Source organism: Panthera tigris, chromosome A1 (assembly GCF_018350195.1).
Source record: "Panthera tigris isolate Pti1 chromosome A1, P.tigris_Pti1_mat1.1, whole genome shotgun sequence".
Classification (NCBI taxonomy): domain Eukaryota; kingdom Metazoa; phylum Chordata; class Mammalia; order Carnivora; family Felidae; genus Panthera; species Panthera tigris.
In genome coordinates, this window is record NC_056660.1 from 237,779,174 (window position 1) to 237,801,170 (window position 21,997).

Genomic DNA, 21,997 nt, shown 5'->3' on the forward strand with positions numbered 1-21,997 from the left:
AGAGAAACTGATGCCAAAGGACACAGCCACGACCAGACAGGAGGGAACCGGGGAGGCCACCCCGGTTCCTGAGGGAAACGCCCGACCCCCGACCGCCACTGGCAGAGCCCGACGACACGCGCAGGCACCTGTAGGCCTGCCTGCTCTTCTCCATACATTAAGTAGGCTTGGTTTAAGAAAGTACTTTGTTTTACCTAGAAGCCAAGTATTTACATAAGATAAGAAGTTTCCAAACTAAAAATCTAGTATTTTGTCCGTGTGTGCTCTAATTTTCAGAAATGCACTGTAATTGTAAGCAAGAGAGCGCCTGGGGAAGTACTTCCACTGTGAGGCAGTGATGTCACAAAATGGTATTTTTAATGTTTCCCCAAACTGTGTTACTTTTATTAAATCTTGGAACGTATCTGTCCCACCTGCGCCTAGCTTGCTGCATGAAAGAATTCAGTGAGAAAATCTCAGTCACGATTTATAAAAAGTCACTTTTTAGAATGTTAGTTTATCTTGTCACACAAAACTATTTAATGATCACACATACGCTCTTTACATTAGGGAGAAAAATACTGCATTTTATCTCAAGATATTTCACGGACAATTAATGACGCCGGTCTCAAAAAACATCAATATGTCTTGTCTCAAAACATGTGAAGGGCTTGGATTAATCCTTTTTTTTTTTTTTTTTTTTTGCAATCTCAGGAGCAGGAGCAGCATGGAGTCAGAGGGAGCCACCCTGGTTAGCACCTCCCTGCGAACACTACCCCTACATGTCCTTGTTCGCAGACTCGCCTACAGGCAGATCAATCCCATCTTCTCAGGGGGTTTTAGAAAACCGAGCTGGAGGCCCTGAACACGTTTCAAAACTTCAGCTGATTATGAACGGGAGGCAGAGCTCCGCCCCACAATCGTACCAGGTAGAAAAGAGCTTCCGCGGTTTACCAGGTGCGTGGAGGCGACGCAGACGCGGCCTAGCAGCCGCCGCGCGGGAACAGGCCCAGCGTCTTCTTGAGCTCCTTGTAGCTCCAGTGCAGCTGCTCGACCTCGGCCTTGTGCTGCGCGCGCGCCTGGCTCAGTTCCTGCAGGAGGTGCTCGTTGGTGCCGACCAGGGAGCTGGAGGAGGGCACGGGGGAGCGACGCCTGAGCACCGCCCGCCGCCTCCTCTCCAGCGGCGTCCTCCCTCACCCGGCCGGGGCCCTCCCCGTCCGCCCCGGTCCCCGCAGCCAACCCCTTCCCGGCTCCCACCGGCTCCCGCTCCCGCCATCCGCCCCTGGCCTCCAGACCGCGTGAGGCTACGCGTGACCCGAGCCCTCGGCCACCAGGCCACGTGCAGGCTCGGCACCCGGACGGACGGGCGAAGGCAACGAACGACGGAGGGGTGCCTCGCTACTCCAGCCGCACCTGTTTTCTGAGAAAACCATCATCATCTTCCCAGCTAGCAGAACAATGTTCTCATTCTGGAACAGATCCCAAGACTGACCTGTTCCTATCTCCCGGTCCAACGTAAAGGGGCTCCCTGAATAATTCTGACATACGGATAGCGTAACTGAAGAGTCCTGGTTTTACAGTGTGGACCACGGTTGCCTTTGGAAGGACTTCAGGGAAGAAGCGGCCCTGTACTGCCCACTCGGCCACCTGCGAAGCGCCCTCGCCCCCCCGTCGGCAGCGGCCAGGGATAGATGGGAGCGGGGCCATCTTCCCGTAGACGCACGCCCCCGACGACAGACCTCCTGTGCAGGCACCAGCCGTCTGCTCCGGCCAGGCTAAGGCCCAGACTGGATGAAGTCGGCGTGGACCACCACTGCCCCCCACTTCCACCCGCTGCACGGCGGCCCCGTCCACACGGAGCCCACAGTGCTGCGGATGGGGGCCCATCGGGTCCTGGGAGCCATCCTGCCTCTCCCGTCCCCCCCCCCCTCCACCGCACCCACGACGGCCACCTTCTGCTCCCTTCCGCTGCTCCATCTACGCTCCAGCTCATCTCCCAGGAGCCCCTTCCCCCCGGTACCTCGCGCTTGGGGTGGGCCCGCTGACCCCCCGGCGTCACAGCCTGGCTCCACCTGGGGCCGTGCTGCACCCGAGCCCGGGGGAGGTGTGTGGGACTCAGCCCAAGGTGGGGGAGTAGGGGGAGTTGGGCTCGAGCTCCGCACCTCCACAAAGTACACCTCACCCCACCCAGTGAGCGGCACGCCTCCTCCCTGCACCCGCTTCTCTGGATAGAAACCGAGGCTCCGCCTGGACAGCCCCCACACTGCCTGCTCCCTTCTCGCCACCCAGCACACAGCTGGGAGTAAAGGGGGAGGCCCCGCGCTCTAGGAGAACTGACGGGAACCACGCCGGGTGGACTGGGGCAGCCCAGAGTCTCTCAGCAGCTCTCACCCGCCCCTCACAGACGCCGCGGCAAGAAGGGACGCGCTTTTCCTGAAGAAAGGGGAGCTCGGGGGAGCTCAGAGTCAACCGGCGACGCGTGCGGCCCAGAACCCCGCCTGCTGCGACGCCACCGGGCGGCTCCTCCGCGTACCCTGCCGTCACTGGGGCCGGCCCTGCCTCCCCCTGCCCCCCCGCCGCCCCGGGGACGGCACCTGTGGCTCTCCTGCAGCATCCGGGTCAGCTCCCAGACCTTGTCGTAGTGCTCCAGATGCTGCTTCAACTCCACGATCTCACCAGAGAGCCTCTTCACACTCGTTTCAAGTCCTGAAAGAGAAAAAAAGTAACATCAGTTAGTGAAATTGAATGTGTTGGAGTGTTTCATGTCCTGAAAGCTAAAATAGTTCGAGTTGAAACCGGATTGGGACAGCAAAGACATATAGCTTGGGAAAGGTCGGTTTCTGTAAGCAACTCAAAAATCACCTTGGGATTAAAGCCTTGGGCCTCTGCCCTCCGGACACCCACGGAACCACATCCCCGCATGGAGGGTAGAGAGTGGAGACAGAGGTGGGCCTGGTGCCAGCTGGAAGCTCACTCCACTGATCTATGTGCTGGCAGGAAAGGGCCTTCAGGGGTGTCTCTTCCACCAGGCAGCAAGCTCTGCCCTAGGGGAGGCCCTGAAGCTTCGGGGACAAGCGACAAGAGGCCCGCAGTGGCCGTAGGTCTCTGATGTGTCCTCCGCTCCCAGGCCCATCAGTGACACACTGTGTGTTTGGACTCCATCTACATGACTCCTGTCTCTGGGCTTCCAACTTGTGAGGAGAAGAAATATATCATTTCTTGGCTCCCAAACCCCAAAACCAGGATCCAAATAAATCCACACACAGACACATGGCTGTGGAACGACACAAGTCCAGAGACAACAGGAGAGCCAGAGCGGGCAGGTACGGGAAGAGGTTCGGTGAGGACACGGATAGCAGGCTCCCACAGCAAAGGCAGAGGCTCCCGAAAGCACTACGATGGGACGACACTCCTCAGCATCCACATCCACCCGCACTTACACCGGAGGGTGAGTGGAAGGGACCGTGGGAAGAGACAGTGACGGCACAGTTTCGGCATCCCCCAGAATCCCCATAGTAGTCTAGCACCAAGAGTAACTAGATGACAAAACTGGAGTCCCACAGACGACCTTTCGGCACCTGGTGGTGAGGCAGCCTCAAGACCCAAACACGAGAGCCACAAGCCATGCACGGCTTCATCTGTGGGAGAGGAGCAGCAGTCAGGAGGGGGGCAGCTGCTAAGTGTCCCCTATTTTCACAAGAAATCCCTGCAGGGCAACTGAGGACCCGCGGCTGACACGAGAGGCTCGGCCTCCCCCAGCGAGGGCAGACCAGAGGACCCCGTGTGGTCTGAAGGGACTGGAGCAACCCTGGCCCCTCAAGGCTGGCCTGCCCAGTCCCTTCCAGAGCAGGGCCGTACCACAGAGGAACAGCTGGGGAGGGGCCCAAGTCGTGCAGGAGAGGACACCAGAGGCAAGCGGGAGAGTGAACAAGGCCTGGGAGTCCCCCATGGGGCTGCTGAACTTCTCTGTGAAGTTTGACGTGCTGCGTGCTGTACTCCTGGACACTGAGAGGACCAATTCCATGTGCAAGTGAACAGCACAGAGCACTAAAGGCAAACCCCACACAAAGCTGTTGCCCCCGGACAACAAGAAGCCACACTCGGGACACATCAAAACCAGGACTGGATATTTCAGAATGAGCTGAGGACAGAAAGGAATGATATAAGAGGGGTGCCTGGGTGGCTCAGTCGGTCAAGCATCAGACTCTTGGTTTCAGCTCAGGTCGTGATCTCACGGTTTGTGAGCTCGAGCCCCACGTCGGGCAGTGCACTGGCTGTGTGGAGCCTGCTGGGGACTCTGTCTCCCTCCCCAACTCGCACTGTCTCTCTCAAAATAAATAAGTGACCTTAAAAAAAAAAAAAGAAATGATAACAAGAAATGGAAGAACAACTTAGTCAGAAATGGGAATGTCAGAGAGGAGGCGGCTGGCCTCAGGCACGAGCTCGCAGCAAAGGAAAGCTTCATGAGAAGCGAAGGCTGAGCAAGTGAAACAGGACGATGACATCTCAGGAAACAGGTGAAAAGTGGAAAGTTTTTACATGAAAATTAAAGAAGAGACTATGACGAACTCTTAGCACGCCACGAAACAGCCCGATAAACACAGCGGAAGAGGCCTGAGTAGGTGCGTCACAGACGCCTGCCCAGAGCGAGGGTCTCGTCTGTGGCTGCGCTCCCAGGACCAAGCCCACAGAGAGGGCCTGTGATGGGCCGTAGCCCGGAGACATCTGCTCCGTGGCCCTTTAAGAAAAGTTTTTGGACCCCCGGGGACCTCGGTGGGGCAGTCCTCAGCGAAGTTAAAACCTCCCAGCGACTTGGCGGTTTACACCCAGACGAGATTCACGGAAGACACAAACTACCACCAGCCCGTCACTGAAACCCCAGAATCTGACCTTGAAATACCGAGTGCACTTTTGTAAAAATGGCAAAATAGAAATACAGTGAAGAGAGGGAAATGAAAGTGACCTGGCTCTGGAAGAAACGTGACAAAGAGGAAAAGCACCACGTGGCTGGGAAGAGCCAAGGAGACAGAGGAGTGACCGTGTGCATGCTCGGGGAGGCGGGCAGGGGGCTCCCCGGTCCACGGCATTGCCAACAACACAGACCACATCCGAGCTTTTAGGGGTCTGCTCAGACCAAGTGGGAGTGTCTCTCGGCCCTCAGGACATTTTACAGTATTTACTGGACCTGAAGTCTACCTATGAGTGTTTGAACACTTACACTTCACCAAATAACGTCACCAAATAAACCACAAACTCACCAGTAATCTGCAAGTTTAACGCAGCTGCAGTGTCTGCATTTTTTACTTCTTTTTTCAGGCTGAACAAAAGAGCCTTTAGGCTACTGTTCTCCTCCAGAGATTTGTCTAGATGCTGTCTCAAGTCACCCTAAGGACACAGAACAATACACTTAAGACAGATGAGTCAAATTCAGTAAAACGTATATAGAAAACTAAACCTTGGAAATCACCAGACGTTAGTTTTCTTTTATATTTCATAGCCAATAAACCACAATGTGAACAAGAGAAATCACAACTGCCCCCAGCTGAGCAGCACAGTGTACTTCAAAGGGGACAGTGAGAGGGGTGGCACAGTTCACGAGGGGGCAGGTGGTGTCCCCGGAGTCCCTGGGGAGGGTGTGCTTCCGCAGGAGAGGCGATGTGCTGGCTGCCGGAGCCCTGCCTCCTCCAGGAAGGCTCCATGGTTACCACAGCCTGGCTCCCTCTCTCTTCTCGAGGAGCAGGAACAAGGGCTGGGCAGTGTGCCAGCCCCATGTGGTCCCTCTGGGCTCACTTCTTGGGCGAGAGCACAGGCAGACCCCAGGGCTCTGCACTACCCCCAAGCAGGCGCCTCCCTGCAGTCTGTAAGTGGATGGAATCAAGCCTGCGGGAGCTGCAGACGGAGTGGGCTCCCCTCGCACCCGGAGACAGAGGCAATGCCCAGCACGCCGCGGGACATTAAAAGGGAGGAGAGGGGACCGAGGCCACTGTGAGAGCTAGTGGCATATGACCCATCAAAGCCACCTTGCCTGCAGAGAAACCAGCACACACACACCCCCACCAGAGGAGTGAGCGTCTGTCTCAAAGTGACAGGGGCCCTTTCAGGAAACTGCTACGCTCATTCTCCACCCCAACAGCCCAGCCAGCGCACTGGCCCCTCTGTGTGCACATACACTAGGGCACTACAGAAACTGTTACACGGCCAGTTATGTCCGACGACTCGTCTCCCGAACACGTGGGGTGCTGAGAGGGCAGGGACCGGGCCCCAGTGCTGACGGTCTCAGTGGAGGCTGAAGCAGGGACAGTGGAGAGACGGCGCTCAGATATGTGCGACACTGCTGCCTAGAGCCAGGCTGGACCGGCTCGGGGGCAGGGCTTTCGCCAAGACCGGCTCCCCGGGCACTGGGATCTGAGGAGACACGACTGCGGAACCAGCGTCCTCGTAACGGGGAGGAAACCAGGGTCAGCAACAGGCCCTTCAGGAACAAATGACTTCTTCTGTGAGAAGTACCTCCTGGCTGACTCACCACAGGTCTCCTGACCGAGCTCCACTGACCACGCCTCCCCTCCCCTGGGATGGGGTCAATGGGGTGAATCTCAGAAACGACTGAGCAGGACTCTTGGGCTTCCCGATGGTTCAAGACTGCTTGTCCGGGCAGGGCCTCTCACTGCCCCCAGCCAAGGTCACCCTGTAGGACAGGGTCAGTCAGACCGTCCACAGAGGTGAAGGAGCACGACTTCCGCACTAGACCGCATCACTGTGGAACGGACCCCAGGGGCCCGTCTGCATGGATCCCACTGGTCCCACACTCAGCACTGTAAGGGGACGGGCTACCTACTCATCTGCACCAAACCCAAAAGCCGTGGCCTTTTGTTTCCATGGTTAACCGGCCATGCCGCGTCCCATGGGGTCAACACCGTCCAACAAAAAGAACGTCTACGCAGTGATTATGGTTCAGGGTCACAGGGCTCCAGTCCTTTCTGGGCGCAGTCACCACTTGTGTGCACACATACGTGTCCACAGTGCATCCATCCAAAGACCAGAGGCCGCCAGTATCATTTCACCATTTTTTATCTTTTTCTCTAAAAGTAAAGCTTCGTGTGGGATCTCTGAAATGGCAGCTTCTCATAAAGATGGCATCAGGTGTCTGAAAGACACGGCTGACGCCGAGGCTGGGTGGGCAGCTGCCGAGACGGCCCGGGGGTGCTCCCGCCATCACGGGGCGCCCTCCCCTCATGTGGGTGGACCTACTGACTGGATCCCGCGCGACACACTATGCAGAAGTGCTGACACGTCCCTCTCAAGAGCAGGTAACAAAGGACGACCTTCTACCGGGCCACTCCCTGGCCCTGAGGAGCAGCCGCCATGCCGTGAGGGCCTCGGGCGGCCTGGAGAGAGGCCCTCGAGCACAGATCCAAGGCTGCTGTAGGCAAGTCCGGCAGGGGCTACCCACCTCCACCAAGCCCTCAATCGACAACGTGATGGCAAGACCCTGAGTCAGACACACGGCTCGGCTGCTCTGGGACTCCTGACCCACAGGAGATGTCGACAATAAATCCTTGCTACTGACGGTGCTGCCCTCTAGGGTAACCTCATAGGCAGCAGTGAGGGACACACACAGAGGGCTACGTAACTTGCGAGGACTGACCGGCTGCTGTGTCCCAGCCCACCCTCTCAACCACATGACATAATCTGTTAGTACTGACTCTTTACAAGAAGAGCCCCCTGAACACAGTCCATCTAGTAAAACTCAACCATAATACTTTGCAAGGTAAACAACTTCACCCGGCTGAGTGCACAGTAGACATCTTACTCATTTACACACACACACACACACACACATTTATTTTGAGAGGACAGTGCGAGAGCATTTGAGAACATACAAGACGGGCAGAGAGAGAGGGAGAGAATCCCAAGCAGGCTCTGCGCTGATTGCCCACGTGGGGCTCGATCTCACAAACTATGAGATCATGACCTGAGCTAAAATCAGGAGTCAGACATTTAACTGACTGAGCCCCCCAAGCGCCCCACACGACAGACATTTTAAAGTAAAAATCGTATATATTTGAGGTGTGCACTTGATGATACACACATAGATGGTGAAATGATGACCACAGTCAAGCTGATTACTGCAGCTTCTCACAGTTAACATTTCTTGGTGAGCACATCACAGCTATTTTCATAGCAAACTTCCAGACTCACTGCAGTATAGGAACTGTGGCCCCAGACCTAGTCATCCTGCACAACCACGGAAATGTCCCCTTACCGCCATCTCCCCGTCCCCCCACCTGCCCGCCCCTGGTGATCATCTCCCACTCCGTTTCTATGTATTCAACTCTTAGACTCCACTTATAAGTGAGACCATGCAGCTGATTTCTTGCTCTGTCTGGTCACCGGGCATACTGTCCTGCAGGTCCCTCCATGTCATTGAAGACAAGACTTCCTTCTTTTAACGGCTGAGTAATATTCCATGCTATAAGTACACATTTTTTTAAATCTGTCCATCCATTGACGGACAGTTGGGTTTCCCGTGTCTTTGCCACAGTGGATAATGCTGGTGTGAGCTTGGGGGTGCAGATCGCTCTTGGAGGTACTACTTTCACTTCCTGTGGTCACATACCTGAAAGTGGGATTGCTGGGTCATATCACAGACTTATTTTAATTTGGGGGGAGCCTCCATACTGTCTTCTGTGCTCGCTGTGCCAGTTTGTATTCCCTCCAACAGTGCACGAGGTTCCCTTTTCTCCACATCCTCGCCAACACGTTGTTTTGTTTTTTTTGATTCTAACTGCTTCTGACAGGTGACGTCTCTTTGTAGCTTGGATCTCCTTTTCCCTGATGATGAGTGATGCTGGGCATCTTTTCATGTAGCTGTTGGCCATCTGAATGTCTTCCTTGGAGAAATGTCTATTCAGAGCCTCCAGCCATTTCTCAGTTGGGTTCTCTTTTTGCTACGGAGTTGTGGTATTTATATATTCTAGAATTTAGCCCATTATGAAACAAATGGTTTACAAACATTCTCTCCCAGTCCACAGGCTGCCTCCTCACTGGTGCTGTGCAGGAGCTTTTGAGTTTGATATAGTCCCACTTGTGGATTTTTGTTTTTGTTGCCTGTACTTTGGGTGTCAAATCGAAAAAATCATCACCAAGACCCTATCAAGGGGCCTTTTCTCTGTTTTTTTCTAGAAGTTCTACAGTTTCAAGTCTTACATTTCAATCTTTAATCCATTTTGAATTGACTTCTATGCATGGTGTTAAGGGTCTGGCTGCATTCTTTTGCATGAAGCTATCCAGTCTTCCCAGCACCATTTATTGAAGAGACTGTCCTTTCCCCATCATATATATTCTTGGTGTCCTTGTCAAAAATTTGTTGGCCATTTATGTATGAATTTATTTCTGGGGTCTCTATTCTGTTCCATTGATCTGTGTGTCTGTTTTTATGTCAACACCATATGTTTTGATTACTATAGCTTCCTTCATAATATAATGTGAAATCATGGAGTGTGATGCTTTTTTCTTAATATGGGTTTGGCTATTGAGGGTCTTTTTGTGCAACTAGAAAAAGGAGAATACAAATTTTAAGAAAAATAATCACAAATTTTATAATTTTTTATTTCTGTGAAAAATGCCATTGGAATTTTTATAGAGATTGCACTGAATCTGTACATAACTTTCAGCAGCATGGGGTTTTTAACACTATTAATCTTCCAATTCATGAACATAGGATATCCCTCCATTCATTCATCCATGTCTTAATGTTTTCAGTGTTTAGATATTTAACCTCCTTGGTTAAATATATTCCTATGTATTTTATCCTTTTTGATGCAGCCATAAATGAGATGATTTCATTTCCTTTTCAGAAGACTGTTGGTGTAAAGAAACACGACTGATTTGTTATACTGATTTTATGTCTTACAACTTTATGAATTGATTAGTTCTAATAGGTTTTTGTTGTTCTGAGTCTTCAGGATTTTTTACACATACAATCCTGTCCTCTGCAAACAGATAATCTTACTTCTTCCTTTCCAATCTGGATGTCTCCTTTTCCTGCATGCTCTTGCTACTACTTCCAGTGCATGGATATGCACGTCCTATATGTGTCCGATAGCGGGTCTCAGCTTAGAAAGCAAGCTTTTGGTTTTCTCCCACTGATCATGAGGTTAGCTGTGGCCTTATCATAAGCGGCCTATATGGTGTTGAGGAAACTTTCTTGTGTTATCTGTTTTGTTGAGACTTTTTATAATGAACGGATGTTAATTTGGTCAAATGCTTTTTCCCATCTGTTGAGATAACTGTGTGGTTTTGATGTTTCAATCTGTTTATGTGGTGTTTTAATCAGCATATGTTAAACCAACCTTGCATTCCAGGGGGAAATCCCACTTGGTTATGGTGTATACTTTTTTTGATTTGTTTCTTGAATTTGACTTCCTAGTATTTCACTGCAGATTTTTAAATTATGTTCATCCGTGGTATTAGCCTGTTGTTTTATTTTCTTGTGGTGTTTTTGGTATTAGGGTGATGCTGGCTTCATAAGTGAGTACAAAAGTATTTACTTCTATTTTCTGGAAGAGTTTAAGAAGGAGTATTAATTCTTCTGTGAATGTGCAATAAAATTAAGCCATGAAGGCATCAGGTCTCGGTTTTGTTTGTTGTTGTTGTTATTGGGAGGTTTTATATTATTGCCCAATTTCCTTATTTGTTCTTGGTCTGTTCAGGCTTTTTTTTTTTTTTTTTTAATTTTTATTCATTTTTGAGAGTGAGAGAGACAGAGTGCGAGTGGGGGAGAGGCAGAGAGAGAAGGTGACACAGAATTCGAAGCAGGCTCCAGGCTCTGAGCTGTCAGCACAGAGCCCAATGTGGGGCTCAAACTCATGAACTGCGAGATCACAACCCAAGCTGAAGTCAGACACTCAACTGACTGAGCCACCCAGGCGCCCAGGCTTTACTTCTTCTTGATGTAGTCTTGGCAGGCTGCATGTTTCTCGGAATTTACCCATTTCTTCCGGGTTCTCCAGTGTGCTCACATGTAAGCACTGGTAACAGTCCTTAGGACCCTTTTTATTTCTGAGGCATTCACTGTGACGTCTCCTCTTTCACTTGTGGTTTGAGTCTTCTCCCATTTTCTTAATCCAGCTAATGGTCTGTGGATTGTGGATATTTTTTCCAAAACCCATCTCAGTTCTGGTATTTTTTCCCCATTATTTTTCGAATTCTCTATTTGATTTATTTCTGCTCTGATGTTTACAATTTCTTTCTTTTTTTCTGTTGCTAACTTTGGGTTTAGTTTGCTTTTCTTTTTCTAGTTCCCTGAGGTGTAAAGTTAGGTTGTTGAGATCTTTCTTCTTTTTTAACATAGGCATTTGTGTGTCACGGTCTTACACGGTGAGGTTAGGAAGGGCGGGGGCAGCCCTGCCCAGCCAGGAGTCTTGGGCTCGGGTGCTGGGGTGGAAGCTGTACTGGCTCTACCTGCCCTTGGGTGCCACCTGGTGGACAAAGTCCATCCGGTCCAAAAGCAAGCACGTCGTGGGCCTGTGCTGACTGATGCAGGCAGGACAGCAGCAGGGACCCCGGGCTCACCCAGCTAACTGGAGCCTCTCTCGCCAGTGGTCCCAGTGGTCAGGGAGCCCGAGCCAGGGAGCACCAGAGCCACAAAAACTCCACCTCAAGCCCAGCTCCATGTGTGCTCTCTTGTGCAGGACAGGCAGGGCTAGGACATTGAGGCTAGGACAGGATGCTGTCATCCACAAAGCCCTGCTGTGTAGGGCTCGGGAACCATGCAGGGAGTTGGGGGGTGGGGAGGCTGGCGGGGGAGGGGACCCCTGCCCCTGTGGCCTGACAACAGCCAAGGGGAAATGCATCCCCAAACAAGGCCTCCACCCCACGAACAGAGGGGTGAATGAACAGAGACGCCGCCAAGGGCACGGCTCACCATCTCCTTCCGCGTGTTGCTGAGTTCCGACGCCACCTCGCTCATCCTCATGCTGTACTGCTGCTGCTGTTCAGCAAGGAGCTTTTGCAAAGATCTCTTTTCCAGAGTAAGGAAGCTAATTTCTTCACTCACGGCTGCTGAGATGTCCTGAGCTGCTGTAAACTCTTGCATCGATGACAAAATCTGTCTTGCCTGAGCTAGGAGTAAAAATCAAATGATATTGTGGCAGTTACGTTGAAAACACGAAGAATAAACAAAACGTGTCCAGCACATCTGGAGTAACACAAACTCTCAACTGGCAAAAGGACACGGACGCCAGCGACACCACCTCCCTCAGGTGTCTGCACACCCATCCACTCACAGGTGGGATGGGAGGCGGGGACACAGGAAGAGTTTTATTCTAAAGCAAAGGTGCCCCTGAAGAGAAGGCCACGACTGGACAGTGTGCCTGGACGTCCCAGTGGCCTGCCACGCTCTCTTCCATGGCACTGCCTGCTCCTGCTCCTAGCCTGGGAGCAAGTGGGTAAGATTTACAGGATCAGGATCCAGGGGCTCCAGCATCCTGGGCAGTCCTGATTCTAGAAGCTCCAGGGCCATGATACCGAGCACACAGCTCAGCTCCGGGCAGGGTCCAGGGTCTGCAGGAAGGACGAGCGAGCTCCTGCCCCAACTGAGACCCTGAAGGCCACACACTGGGCTGCGGGAGAAAGACACAGTAACCACCCCAGGGTGTGGCGTCTCACTCCCTGGATGAAGGGCGCCCCGTGTGCTCCTGCACCCAGGCACAAGCAGAAGCAAAGCCAAGTCCTCCCTGGGAAGTGACCACCCTCCTGGGCCTCATCCTCAGTGAAAGCTCAGCAAATCCAGGGCCCTGCACAAAAGAGCACACGTTTGGAGGGCCGGAAGGAGACGGCACAGCTTTGTGATCTCTCCAAACCTTCACATAAACCAGAGCAACGAGAACCCAACATGTGAACAGCACCTCCAACAGAACCAGGTGACGATGCAGAGTACCAGTAGGAAAACCAACAGCCACAGTCCTGCACGACACCCCTCGTGCCTCACACCTCATGGAAGCCCCGAGCCGCTTCAAGAGGGCGTCAGGATGCTCCATGCAGTGCGGCAGGGACGGTGACGGCCAATGGGGAGGGTCCAGCAAGGTGCAGGGCTCAGAACCCAGCAGGCGAATAGCACCTGCAAACAGAATGCTGCCCGGAGGGCGGCCCAAGTACGGGTCTGAGTGGACCGTCCTCCTGACTCACCGCGGAACACCTCGTTGCCGTGCAGGGACTTGCAGCCGCCCCAGTACCTGTCCACCAGGTCGAGGAGCGCCTCCAGGAGCACCACTTCCAGGCCAGCCTTCTTCCCGGGAGGCGGAGCTGAGTACAGTTTGGCAGGAGACACCTGCCACGGAGACAAAGCCATGATGCTGAGATGCCAAAATCAGTGGTTACTGTGTGAAGCAAGGCCTCTGACACCAGCATGCCTCATGCTGATGCCCTTGTCCTGCTGAGGTGTGCACGATAGGGCTGTCCAAACATCACAACGCTACAGGGGTGGCACATAGGGATCCCTTTCCTGCCCCCGGACGTGTGGCATCCTCATACCGGGAGGAACAGCTAAAGGACGTGCTAGCAGGTGTCACACCAAGTGTGTCAGTCATGAGACCCACATCGTAATTTAAGCTCTAAGGCTGTGGGAACCCCAGTCCCACAATGGCCTGTCCTGGGCCCTCCTGAACCAGTGCACAGGGACTCCTGGAGGCTGCAGACCCTTTAGAGTCAGTCTCGGCCTGAACGGTACCCCAAATGCATGAGGCCACATGCCAGACCAGACGGAGGTCAGGCCAGGACGATGTGTGCAGAAGACGGCCAGGCAAAACCACCAAGACTCCACCCAGGGCCTGGCCACATCAGTGCCGTGTCAGCAATCACATCAACAGCTCTCCTTTCCTCTTTAGAAATTGCTTCACCAATTTTAAAGAATTACCAAAGAAAGGGAGATGGTTCTGCCCTCCTACCCACTTTCCAAGCGTCTGGGGGCTTGGGGAGGGAGGGAATAGAAGCCTGCATCTGTCTCTGGGCTGACGGCCAGAGCCAAGACACAGGCTGGTCTCAGGTGTCCAGGAAGAGCCGGGACATGGGCTGGGCTCAGGTCCTGCCACCACCGCCCACCCCAGGTCCACCAGGGACAGGGCCTGGTGAGCGAGCACCGCACTGACCAAGGTCACACTGGGGGAGGGGCAGGGTGAAAATGCCAAGGCCTGGCTGCTCACCCCAAAAAGCTAAGGGTAAGAGCATATAGCCCTGGTGAGTGTCTGGCACCAACACTTCCATCCTCCATCAAACTATCTGGACACCTGTCCTCAGGCACAGGTGACAGAGCCCATGTCCCCAGTGCACTCACTCAGGCTTCTGTCTCCTACCTGAGGAGCACAGGGCAGTGTCCTCTGCGAGAGGCCGATCACCGTGAGGTCCCAGCCCCTCGGTGAGTGCATGAGCTCTCTGGGTGAAGCTTCGCCCCTGGCGCTGTCCATCCTTGGTGAGCGAGGCCAGGCCTCCAGGGGGCAGGAAAGGCCCGGGCCTGTTCCCCACTCAAGCAAATCCTCATTTCTCTTCCTTCTCTCGGTCCAGACAGTGAGAGACTGGCCATATAAACAAACAGTGGCCGCATCCTGACACTCTGACCCAAGACCTGCAGCGACCGGCCCAGAAGCCAGCCCCTCATGTATGGCAACCAGCCAGGAGGCCAAACTGTGACCCCTGTAACGGTCAGCCCAGCAGCCAGAATTTGATCAGTTAAGTGACAGCTCCCCTAATTTTTTTTCCCTCTTTGCAACTCAGGACCGACCACAGGAAGCCAGATCATTTCCCTAACCAAGCAGCATCTTGTCCCTAACTCTGCTGCACCCTCTCTCTCCCCTGGCCCCAGACCCCCTCCACTGTGACGCTCTCCCACCCTCCCGACTGTCTGGGTTTGTCTGGCAGACCAGCAACAGGGCAGACCCCTTTGCCACAGCCCGTGCCCGCCCAATGTCTGCCCCAGTTCCCACAACTTTGTGCCTCTATCTCCAACAAAGCCAGTGACAAAGGCAACAGAGTCATCACCCATGTGGCTCTGGGTCATTTGCAGGGTGGCAGAACCCTCAGTCCCTACCCAGGGCCAAGTCCTTTGGAAAACCACAGGATGCACGTCCAGGACACCCTCACAACAGGGCCACTGGTGGCTCCCTGGCCAAGATGATGGGTTCCGCCTCTAAGACAAGCTCCCTTGCCAAAAAGCAGAGCACAACTGCCCCTCAACTGTGCCCACATTCCAGCCTCAAAGCACGGAGCGTGGCAGAAAGTGGTGGGAAGCCTGGGAGTATATTTCCACCAGATCAACAGGTAGCAAATGCTGGGGAGAAGCATGTGTAGAAGTTTCTCCAGCTGGGAGCCAGTGAGCACAGGGAAGGGAGAGGGGGCACACAGGCCTGGCAGCCCCCACCTCTCCATCCGGTCCTGCTCACCTCTCCCACTCACCTCTCCGGTGCCACTCACGCTGGGGGGCCTCTCCTCTTCGGGCTCCGACACCGCTGAGTGAGGAAAGGTCCTTTCACTCCTGCCCTCCGAGCCACTCTGCCTGCTCAGACTCTCCTCAGGGCTCGAGGGCACACTGGGCCTCTCCGGGCAGTGCAGACACTCCTGGTCTGCAGGTGCCTGAGATCTCCCACCAGGCATTCTTCGCTTCCTGTACTTTTCAGGAGCTGGCAATGGATTCAATACCTTTTGGGCTGACAAACTTGACTTCTGAGAAAGGGTGGACTCCTCAATGTCTGTGGAATCTGTAAAGGAGAGCAGAAGAGAGCCCTCAGCAGACCAAGTTCTCTGGCCTCAGTGACCAGTACCGTAATTTAAAAAGGTGTGTGTGCACGCATATGTGTGTATGTGCACACGCACAAATATGGAAAATCCACCCAAAAGTGATAAAACTGAGCTAATAACTTTAAGAAATCAATCAACCAACTACTATGTTCCTGACAAAATCACGTATGAGAAAAAGAAGTGAGTAAAAACTTAGAGTCTGGGAATTACAGAGGACTGAACGATTTGCTCCTGTAGCAGACTTTGTTAACATGTCAGTCCCTGAGACCCTCCCTGCCACTGGGACGGCCACTGGGCCACGTCCCTGAAGCGGGCTTTCACCAAGCACTGCCCGGCACCGGGAGGAGACGAAGGCTCTCCCTGGCCCCTCAGGCCCCCGTGCGCTGCAGACAGGGCCTTGCTCCGTGGGCAGGCTCTCCCTGCATCCCCTCCCTGCTGCTGTCTCGAGGCACCACAGCACCGAGCTCTGCCTGGACTCTGGACTCTGCACGCCAGCCTGGCTCTTCAGGCCCCACGGCCACACCCGTCTCACCAGGCCACCCTCCAGCCCAGGCCTCTCCTCTGGGCTCTTGCTGCTGTGTTCTCGCGTGGCATCGACAGCTCCAAGGCTCCTCGGGCTCACCAAGCCAAGGACTTCCCTAGCGAACCTGTGCCTCAAGTGCTCACGACCTGAGGAGACAACAGTCATCCAGCTGCTGGGTCAGAGATCACCAGCACTCTGCTCCCTGAGCAACACGTCCATCGCTGAACCTCCCCAAGTCTGCCTGACCGCTGCCTCTTGCTGGGACTGGTCTGCCATACCCTCTGGGGCAGACCCTCCCGTGCACCCTCTACAACCCAAACACACAGCAGCCACTCACACCACCTCCCCCCACCCCTGCCCCGGGGACAGACACAGCCCAAGTGCTGCCGTGCCACCTCACCTCAACCTGTGACCTGTGCTCTTCCTTCTCCCCTTCCAGCCCACCGCCTCTGCATGAGCCCACTCTCCCAAAACGCACGGTGGAGTCTGGCCACCAGGGATCAGCAGAGCAAGTCACAGTGGGGGTAAAGTCAAGTCTGAGTGCCTCAAGGATACAGAAAATGGAAAGACTGAGAAACTGTTCTGGGTCATAGGAGTCTGAGGAGATGTGACAATTAGATATGCTCTGTGCACCTGGACAAAATCCTGGACCGGAAAAAAAACAAAACAAAACATCAATGGAACATTTAGTGAAACATGAACAGAGTCTATGGGTTGAGTGGCAGGTCTGTGGTAAGGTTCATGTCCCATTCTGGAGAGTTAATGCTCGTTATCCAGGAGAGTGTCGTTGCGCTTAGGAAACCACACTAGAGTGGTTAAGAGTGACAGGATACGCTTCCCCGAGAAGGTTCCAGAAAGGCCGACGACAGCCTATGTGCACACATACATATGCGTATACGTCCCTACGTTACATACATAAGCACGTGTGCCCACACAAAGATGCACACACACACATACCATACACACATACATGGTGGGGAGGGGAGGGGCACAACCGAACAAATGTGGTAAATGCAAACTCTGGGGGCATCTGGACAAAGCAGACATGAACCTTCATGGTTCTGTCATGGCAGCTTTTCTGTGATCACTCTGTGAGAGGTCTGAACATCAAGCACATGCGTCTTTGTGAATAGAGGTAAAATAAGGAGCGCTGACAACGTGGCGGTCCCGTGCACCACACACCCCACGGCACCACTGCGAGGCCTCAGGGGTAAAAGCAGCCGGTCTGCCATGTTTTGTTCGGCAGCGGCCGCAGGCAAGCCAGGCACGTCACCAGCACAACCTGCTGGCTTCGAAAGGCCCCACAGACAAGCCTCAGGAACGTGCCTGGTTTGCTCATATTGGGAGGTTTTCTGACAACTTTGCCACACACATGCATACAACACTCCCGATTTACTTCTTTTCTTCTTTTTTTTTTTCTTTTTTTTTTTTGAGAGAGCGAGAGTGCAAGCAGGGCAGAGGGGGAAAGAGGGAGAGAATCCCAAGTAGGCTCCATGCTCAGTGCAGAGCCAGATGTGGGGCTTGATCCCATGACCCTGGGATAGTGACCTGAGCCGAAATCAAGAGGTGGATGCTTAACTGACTGAGTCGCCCAGGTGCCCCTCACTGTAATTTTTAAAATGTAGCCACAGTCGTAACCTGGACCCCTGTATTCAGAAGATGTGTATGTGTGTATAGATAGAAGGGCCAGGTACTTAGCGACTAGACTCTGCAACACGGATCCACTACACGTTTCAGTGTAGGAGATTCTTTCCTAAGACATCTTAGAGAGCTCCACAAACACACAAATATATCGAAGACAGGAGGAGAGATTTCACAGGGACAGCACACGGTGAAAACATGCACTGCTGAGGAGCTGACAGAGGGCGCATGACACTGCTCACCTGGGTGTGGGGCAAAGTGTGTGTGCAGCCCACACTGCGGTGGGAGCTCCCCACAGTACTGGTTCTGAGGCCTCTCTTCCGAGCCATCCCCTCGAGAGCTGCTTTTCCTCTTCTCGGGGCCTTTCTTTATGGAATCCCCACACTGGTACTGTACTGACTGGGGACTCAACAGGTGCCTGGATTCTATTTTATTAAAAAACATTTTAGAAGTTTTATTTCATTAGAAATGACATTTTAACCTTATGACAGTGTATGATGGCTACAGAGTACACAATTAAATAAGAAAAAGGTGACTGAGCAGCCAGCCCCGCAGTGACAGCAGTAGGTGCCGCAGACGCCCGACCTCAGCACTTACTGCACAGCTGGTACCGGTACAAAGACTCGACAACCAACAGAACACCACACAGAATCTAGAAAGAGACTCGAGTCAGCTGAGCTAACAGATGTGCCATGGTACTGAGTGAGAAGACGGTTTCTTCACAAGCACGGGGTGGACAAAGATTTCTTTACAGGACACCAAAAAGCACAAACCATATAAAAAACAGAATCGACAGGCAGACTCCACTGAGAACTTCTGCTCTTCCGAGCACGTTAGGCAAAGAAACGGCAAGCCACAGAACAGGAGAGGTCTGCGGTACCTGCATCTGAGAAAGGGCTTGTATGAAAAAAGCCACAGAGAACGAGCTCTCATGACCTGGCGCTAAGAAGCGAAAAATGGGAGGGGAAGAGGCTTGAACAGAAGTGTCTCAGCAGACAAGTGGCCCTGAAAACCTGCCCATCAGAGTCCTCAGGAAAGCACGTGTTAGAACCATAAGGAACACCACCGCGCTGCCTGAGGAGCCGGAACTGACAAGACTGACAACGCGGAGCCGGCGAGGACACCCAATGGGCAGATGTCCTCGCACCAGCAGGTGAGTCCTGGGGTTTCAGCCCCAACTGATGCCTCAACCTATTGCCGTCTTCATGAAAAGCTCTCAGAAACTCCTAACAGGAGAAGAAGCAGAGCCACAGCACGGACACAAGCCCTGGTGGAAAACAGAGGCCCTGAGCAAAGCCCTTGAAGAAACTCACATGCTATAAAGACTTCACAACATCCTCGTCCGGTCTAAAGTTCTGAACCTGGCAGCCTGAGCGCTCAGTGTCTCCTAAGCTAAGGGAACACCCACTCGTGGTACAGATGGACAGTAGTCTCACCAGCCACAGGACACTTTACCCTCCTGTCTGCTTTGACCTTTTGGGTCTCCTGTGTAGTTGAAGTCGATCTGAGGAAGGACACAACTTCCACAACCACACCGTAGAACTATACGCCCAATTATACTGATATTTTCTGTCACAAGTCTATAATCCAAACTACTGGTATTTACAAGTTCACAAAGCCTTCACGAAGATTCTGTACTTAAAGGTGAGTTTTCTAGAAAGCACAACTGTGTGTCTGGAAGCCAGTAATTACCAGAACCCCGGAACAGGCTGGCCCACTGGGCCTTTGTGGTAGAGTAGCAGCCTACCTTGGGAACTAGGGAGGTTGGCCTCTCGCCCCCTCTGGCTGGAGCTTGTGCTCCCAGGAGGGTTGCTCAAGTCCCACTCGCACTCAGCAATGAGGTTCAGGACGGCCTCATCATCTGCGTCCATTACCAAGCATTTCTTGGCCGAGGGATCAGCGCACGTGGCCCTAGAGTGGCGTGGTCTGCAAGGAAAAGCAAACTCAGTGCTGTCGTTCAAGCCAGCATCATGCTCCAGCCCACGCAGACCCTGTGAAGGAAGATGGGTGCTCTATCAGCGGGGCCACAAGGTCTCCAGGGAGGAGCTGGTGCACTGAAGAAAATGGTTCTGGGTGCCTCTATTGCAGAAGTCAGCACAGGGCTTCCCCAGGACACTGGGTGATGAAAAGAAGGTCATGTGATGTCTCCATGCCATCCCAACATCCCAGTCGGGTCTGTTCAAGAATGAAAGTTCCAGAAAGCTCCTGTTCTGAAATCCCCTAGTGTGCTCTCCTCCTAGCGTATCCATGATGTGATGCATTTGATCAAGAAAGTTAAAGCGAATGGTGTTTGAAATTTCTATTTTTACATTAAGTGAAAACCTCTCCACACTGACTGAATATGAGGTGTTTTAGATACGACATCCTACCAATGGTGACCCCCCCGCACATGAAGGTGAACACACATGAAGGGAATTCATTTCCAACAAGGCAGCTTATGAAATCTCTTCAAGATAATAATCACCTACTATGAACACTGACTCTGTGATACCTGATCATACTTTAAGAAGTCAATACTGTTCACTATTTTCTGAGAGTTTTCCAGCTCACTGCAGAGGGAAGGGGTCTTGGGTTCTTTTTCTGGTCTGTCCACAGAAACCGGACACCTGACACACTTCTGCCTTGGGGGTCTCCACATCACCTATGGATCACAAGGTTCCACTGGGTCACCTATAAGACCCTCTGAGCTCTAAACGCCATAACAGTTCAGTCTCTAGATGGTCAAGGACTAGGTAAGCTACAGAATATTGGTGGAAAAAATTAAAGACATAAATAAGTGGAAAGACACCCCATCTTCATGGACTGGAAGATTTAACATTGTTAAAATGTCACTAGTCCCCAAAGCAACCTACAGAACCAGTGCAATCCCTATCAAAATCCCAGTGACGTTTTTTGCAGAAATGGAAAAAATACATCATAAAATGCATCTGGGACCTCAAGGGATGCCAAATGGTAAACAATCTTGAAAAAGAAGAGTAAGCATTAGAACTGATATAGCAGAATTGCTGACATTACCAGACTAGGCTTTAAAACAACTACAAGTAATAATACTGAGGTCTAATGAAGAAAGCAGACAATATACAAGAACATGTGGGAAATTTAAGCAGAGAGCTGGAAATTCTCTAAGAATCAAAAGACATACTAGAGATCAAAGAAGAGAAATGAAGAAGCCTCTGATGGGCTCATCAGAAGTCTGGACACAGCCAAGGGAAGAGTGTCTGAGCCCAAGGATAGCTCAAAAGAATCCTCCAAAACTGAAAAACAAAGAAAAAGATTGAAAAAACCCAGAAGAGAATACTCAAGAAATGAGGGACAAACCACGAAAGGTGTAACACATGCTTCTTGAGAACATCAGAAAGAGAAGAGAAAAAAGGAACAGAGAAAATATTTAAAGCCTGAAAATTTCTGTAAATTAATGTCAGACACCAAACCACAGATCCAGGAAGCTCAGAGAACACTGGCAGAGTAAACAACCAAAAATTTACGTCAAGGAATATCATATTCAAACTGGAAAAAAAAAAAAAAAAAAAGAAAAAGAAAAAGTAAAAAAAGGCTGAAATAAGGCAAAGGGAAAAACACTTTATGTATAGAGCAAGAAATATAGGAATTACATCTGGCTTTTCCTCAGACACCACACAAGCAGCAAAAGAGTGAAGCATTTCAACTGTTGAGAGAAAAAGCTACCACCCCAGAATTTGGTAACCTGCAAGATTATCCTTCAAAAGTGGAGGAGAAATAAAGACTTCCTCAGATAAACAGAAACTGCAATATGTTGCCAGTAGACTTACCTTGTGAGAAATGTTAGAAGAAGTTCTTTAGAGAAAAGAATGATGCAGGTCAGAAACTCAGATCTACATAGAAAGGAAGGGCACTGGGGCACCTGGGTGGCTCAGTCGGTTGAGCACCCGACTTTGGCTCAGGTCATGATCTCATGGTCCGTGGGTTTGAGCCCCATGTTGGGCTCTGTGCTGACAGCTCAGAGCCTGGAGCCTGTTTCAGATTCTGTGTCTCCTTTTCTCTCTGCCCCTCCCCAACTCACGCTCTCTTTCTCTCCCTCTCTCTCTC

At 52.2% G+C, this 21,997-nt stretch overlaps 1 protein-coding gene across 6 annotated transcripts in view; it reads right to left on the bottom strand.

The window, feature by feature from the left end:
* Nucleotides 1-634: 634 nt before the first annotated feature.
* CEP72 (centrosomal protein 72) overlaps nucleotides 635-21,997 on the bottom strand; it is a 35,997-nt gene continuing 14,634 nt past the window's right edge. For 4 of the 6 annotated variants that reach the window (XM_015539864.2, XM_007087282.3, XM_042998212.1 and 1 more), the window contains exons 5-12: nucleotides 19,680-19,858; nucleotides 18,175-18,357; nucleotides 15,427-15,728; nucleotides 13,168-13,309; nucleotides 11,906-12,102; nucleotides 5,238-5,364; nucleotides 2,574-2,685; nucleotides 635-1,104 (exon numbers count right to left, since the gene is read on the bottom strand). In XM_015539864.2, the coding sequence (XP_015395350.2) occupies nucleotides 963-1,104; nucleotides 2,574-2,685; nucleotides 5,238-5,364; nucleotides 11,906-12,102; nucleotides 13,168-13,309; nucleotides 15,427-15,728; nucleotides 18,175-18,357; nucleotides 19,680-19,858 (1,384 nt within the window). In that variant the 3' untranslated portion in view covers nucleotides 635-962. Of the gene's footprint in view, nucleotides 1,105-2,573; nucleotides 2,686-5,237; nucleotides 5,365-11,905; nucleotides 12,103-13,167; nucleotides 13,310-15,426; nucleotides 15,729-18,174; nucleotides 18,358-19,679; nucleotides 19,859-21,997 lie in introns of those variants that run through there. The other 2 variants (XM_042998225.1, XM_042998230.1) reach the window with 2 other exon arrangements.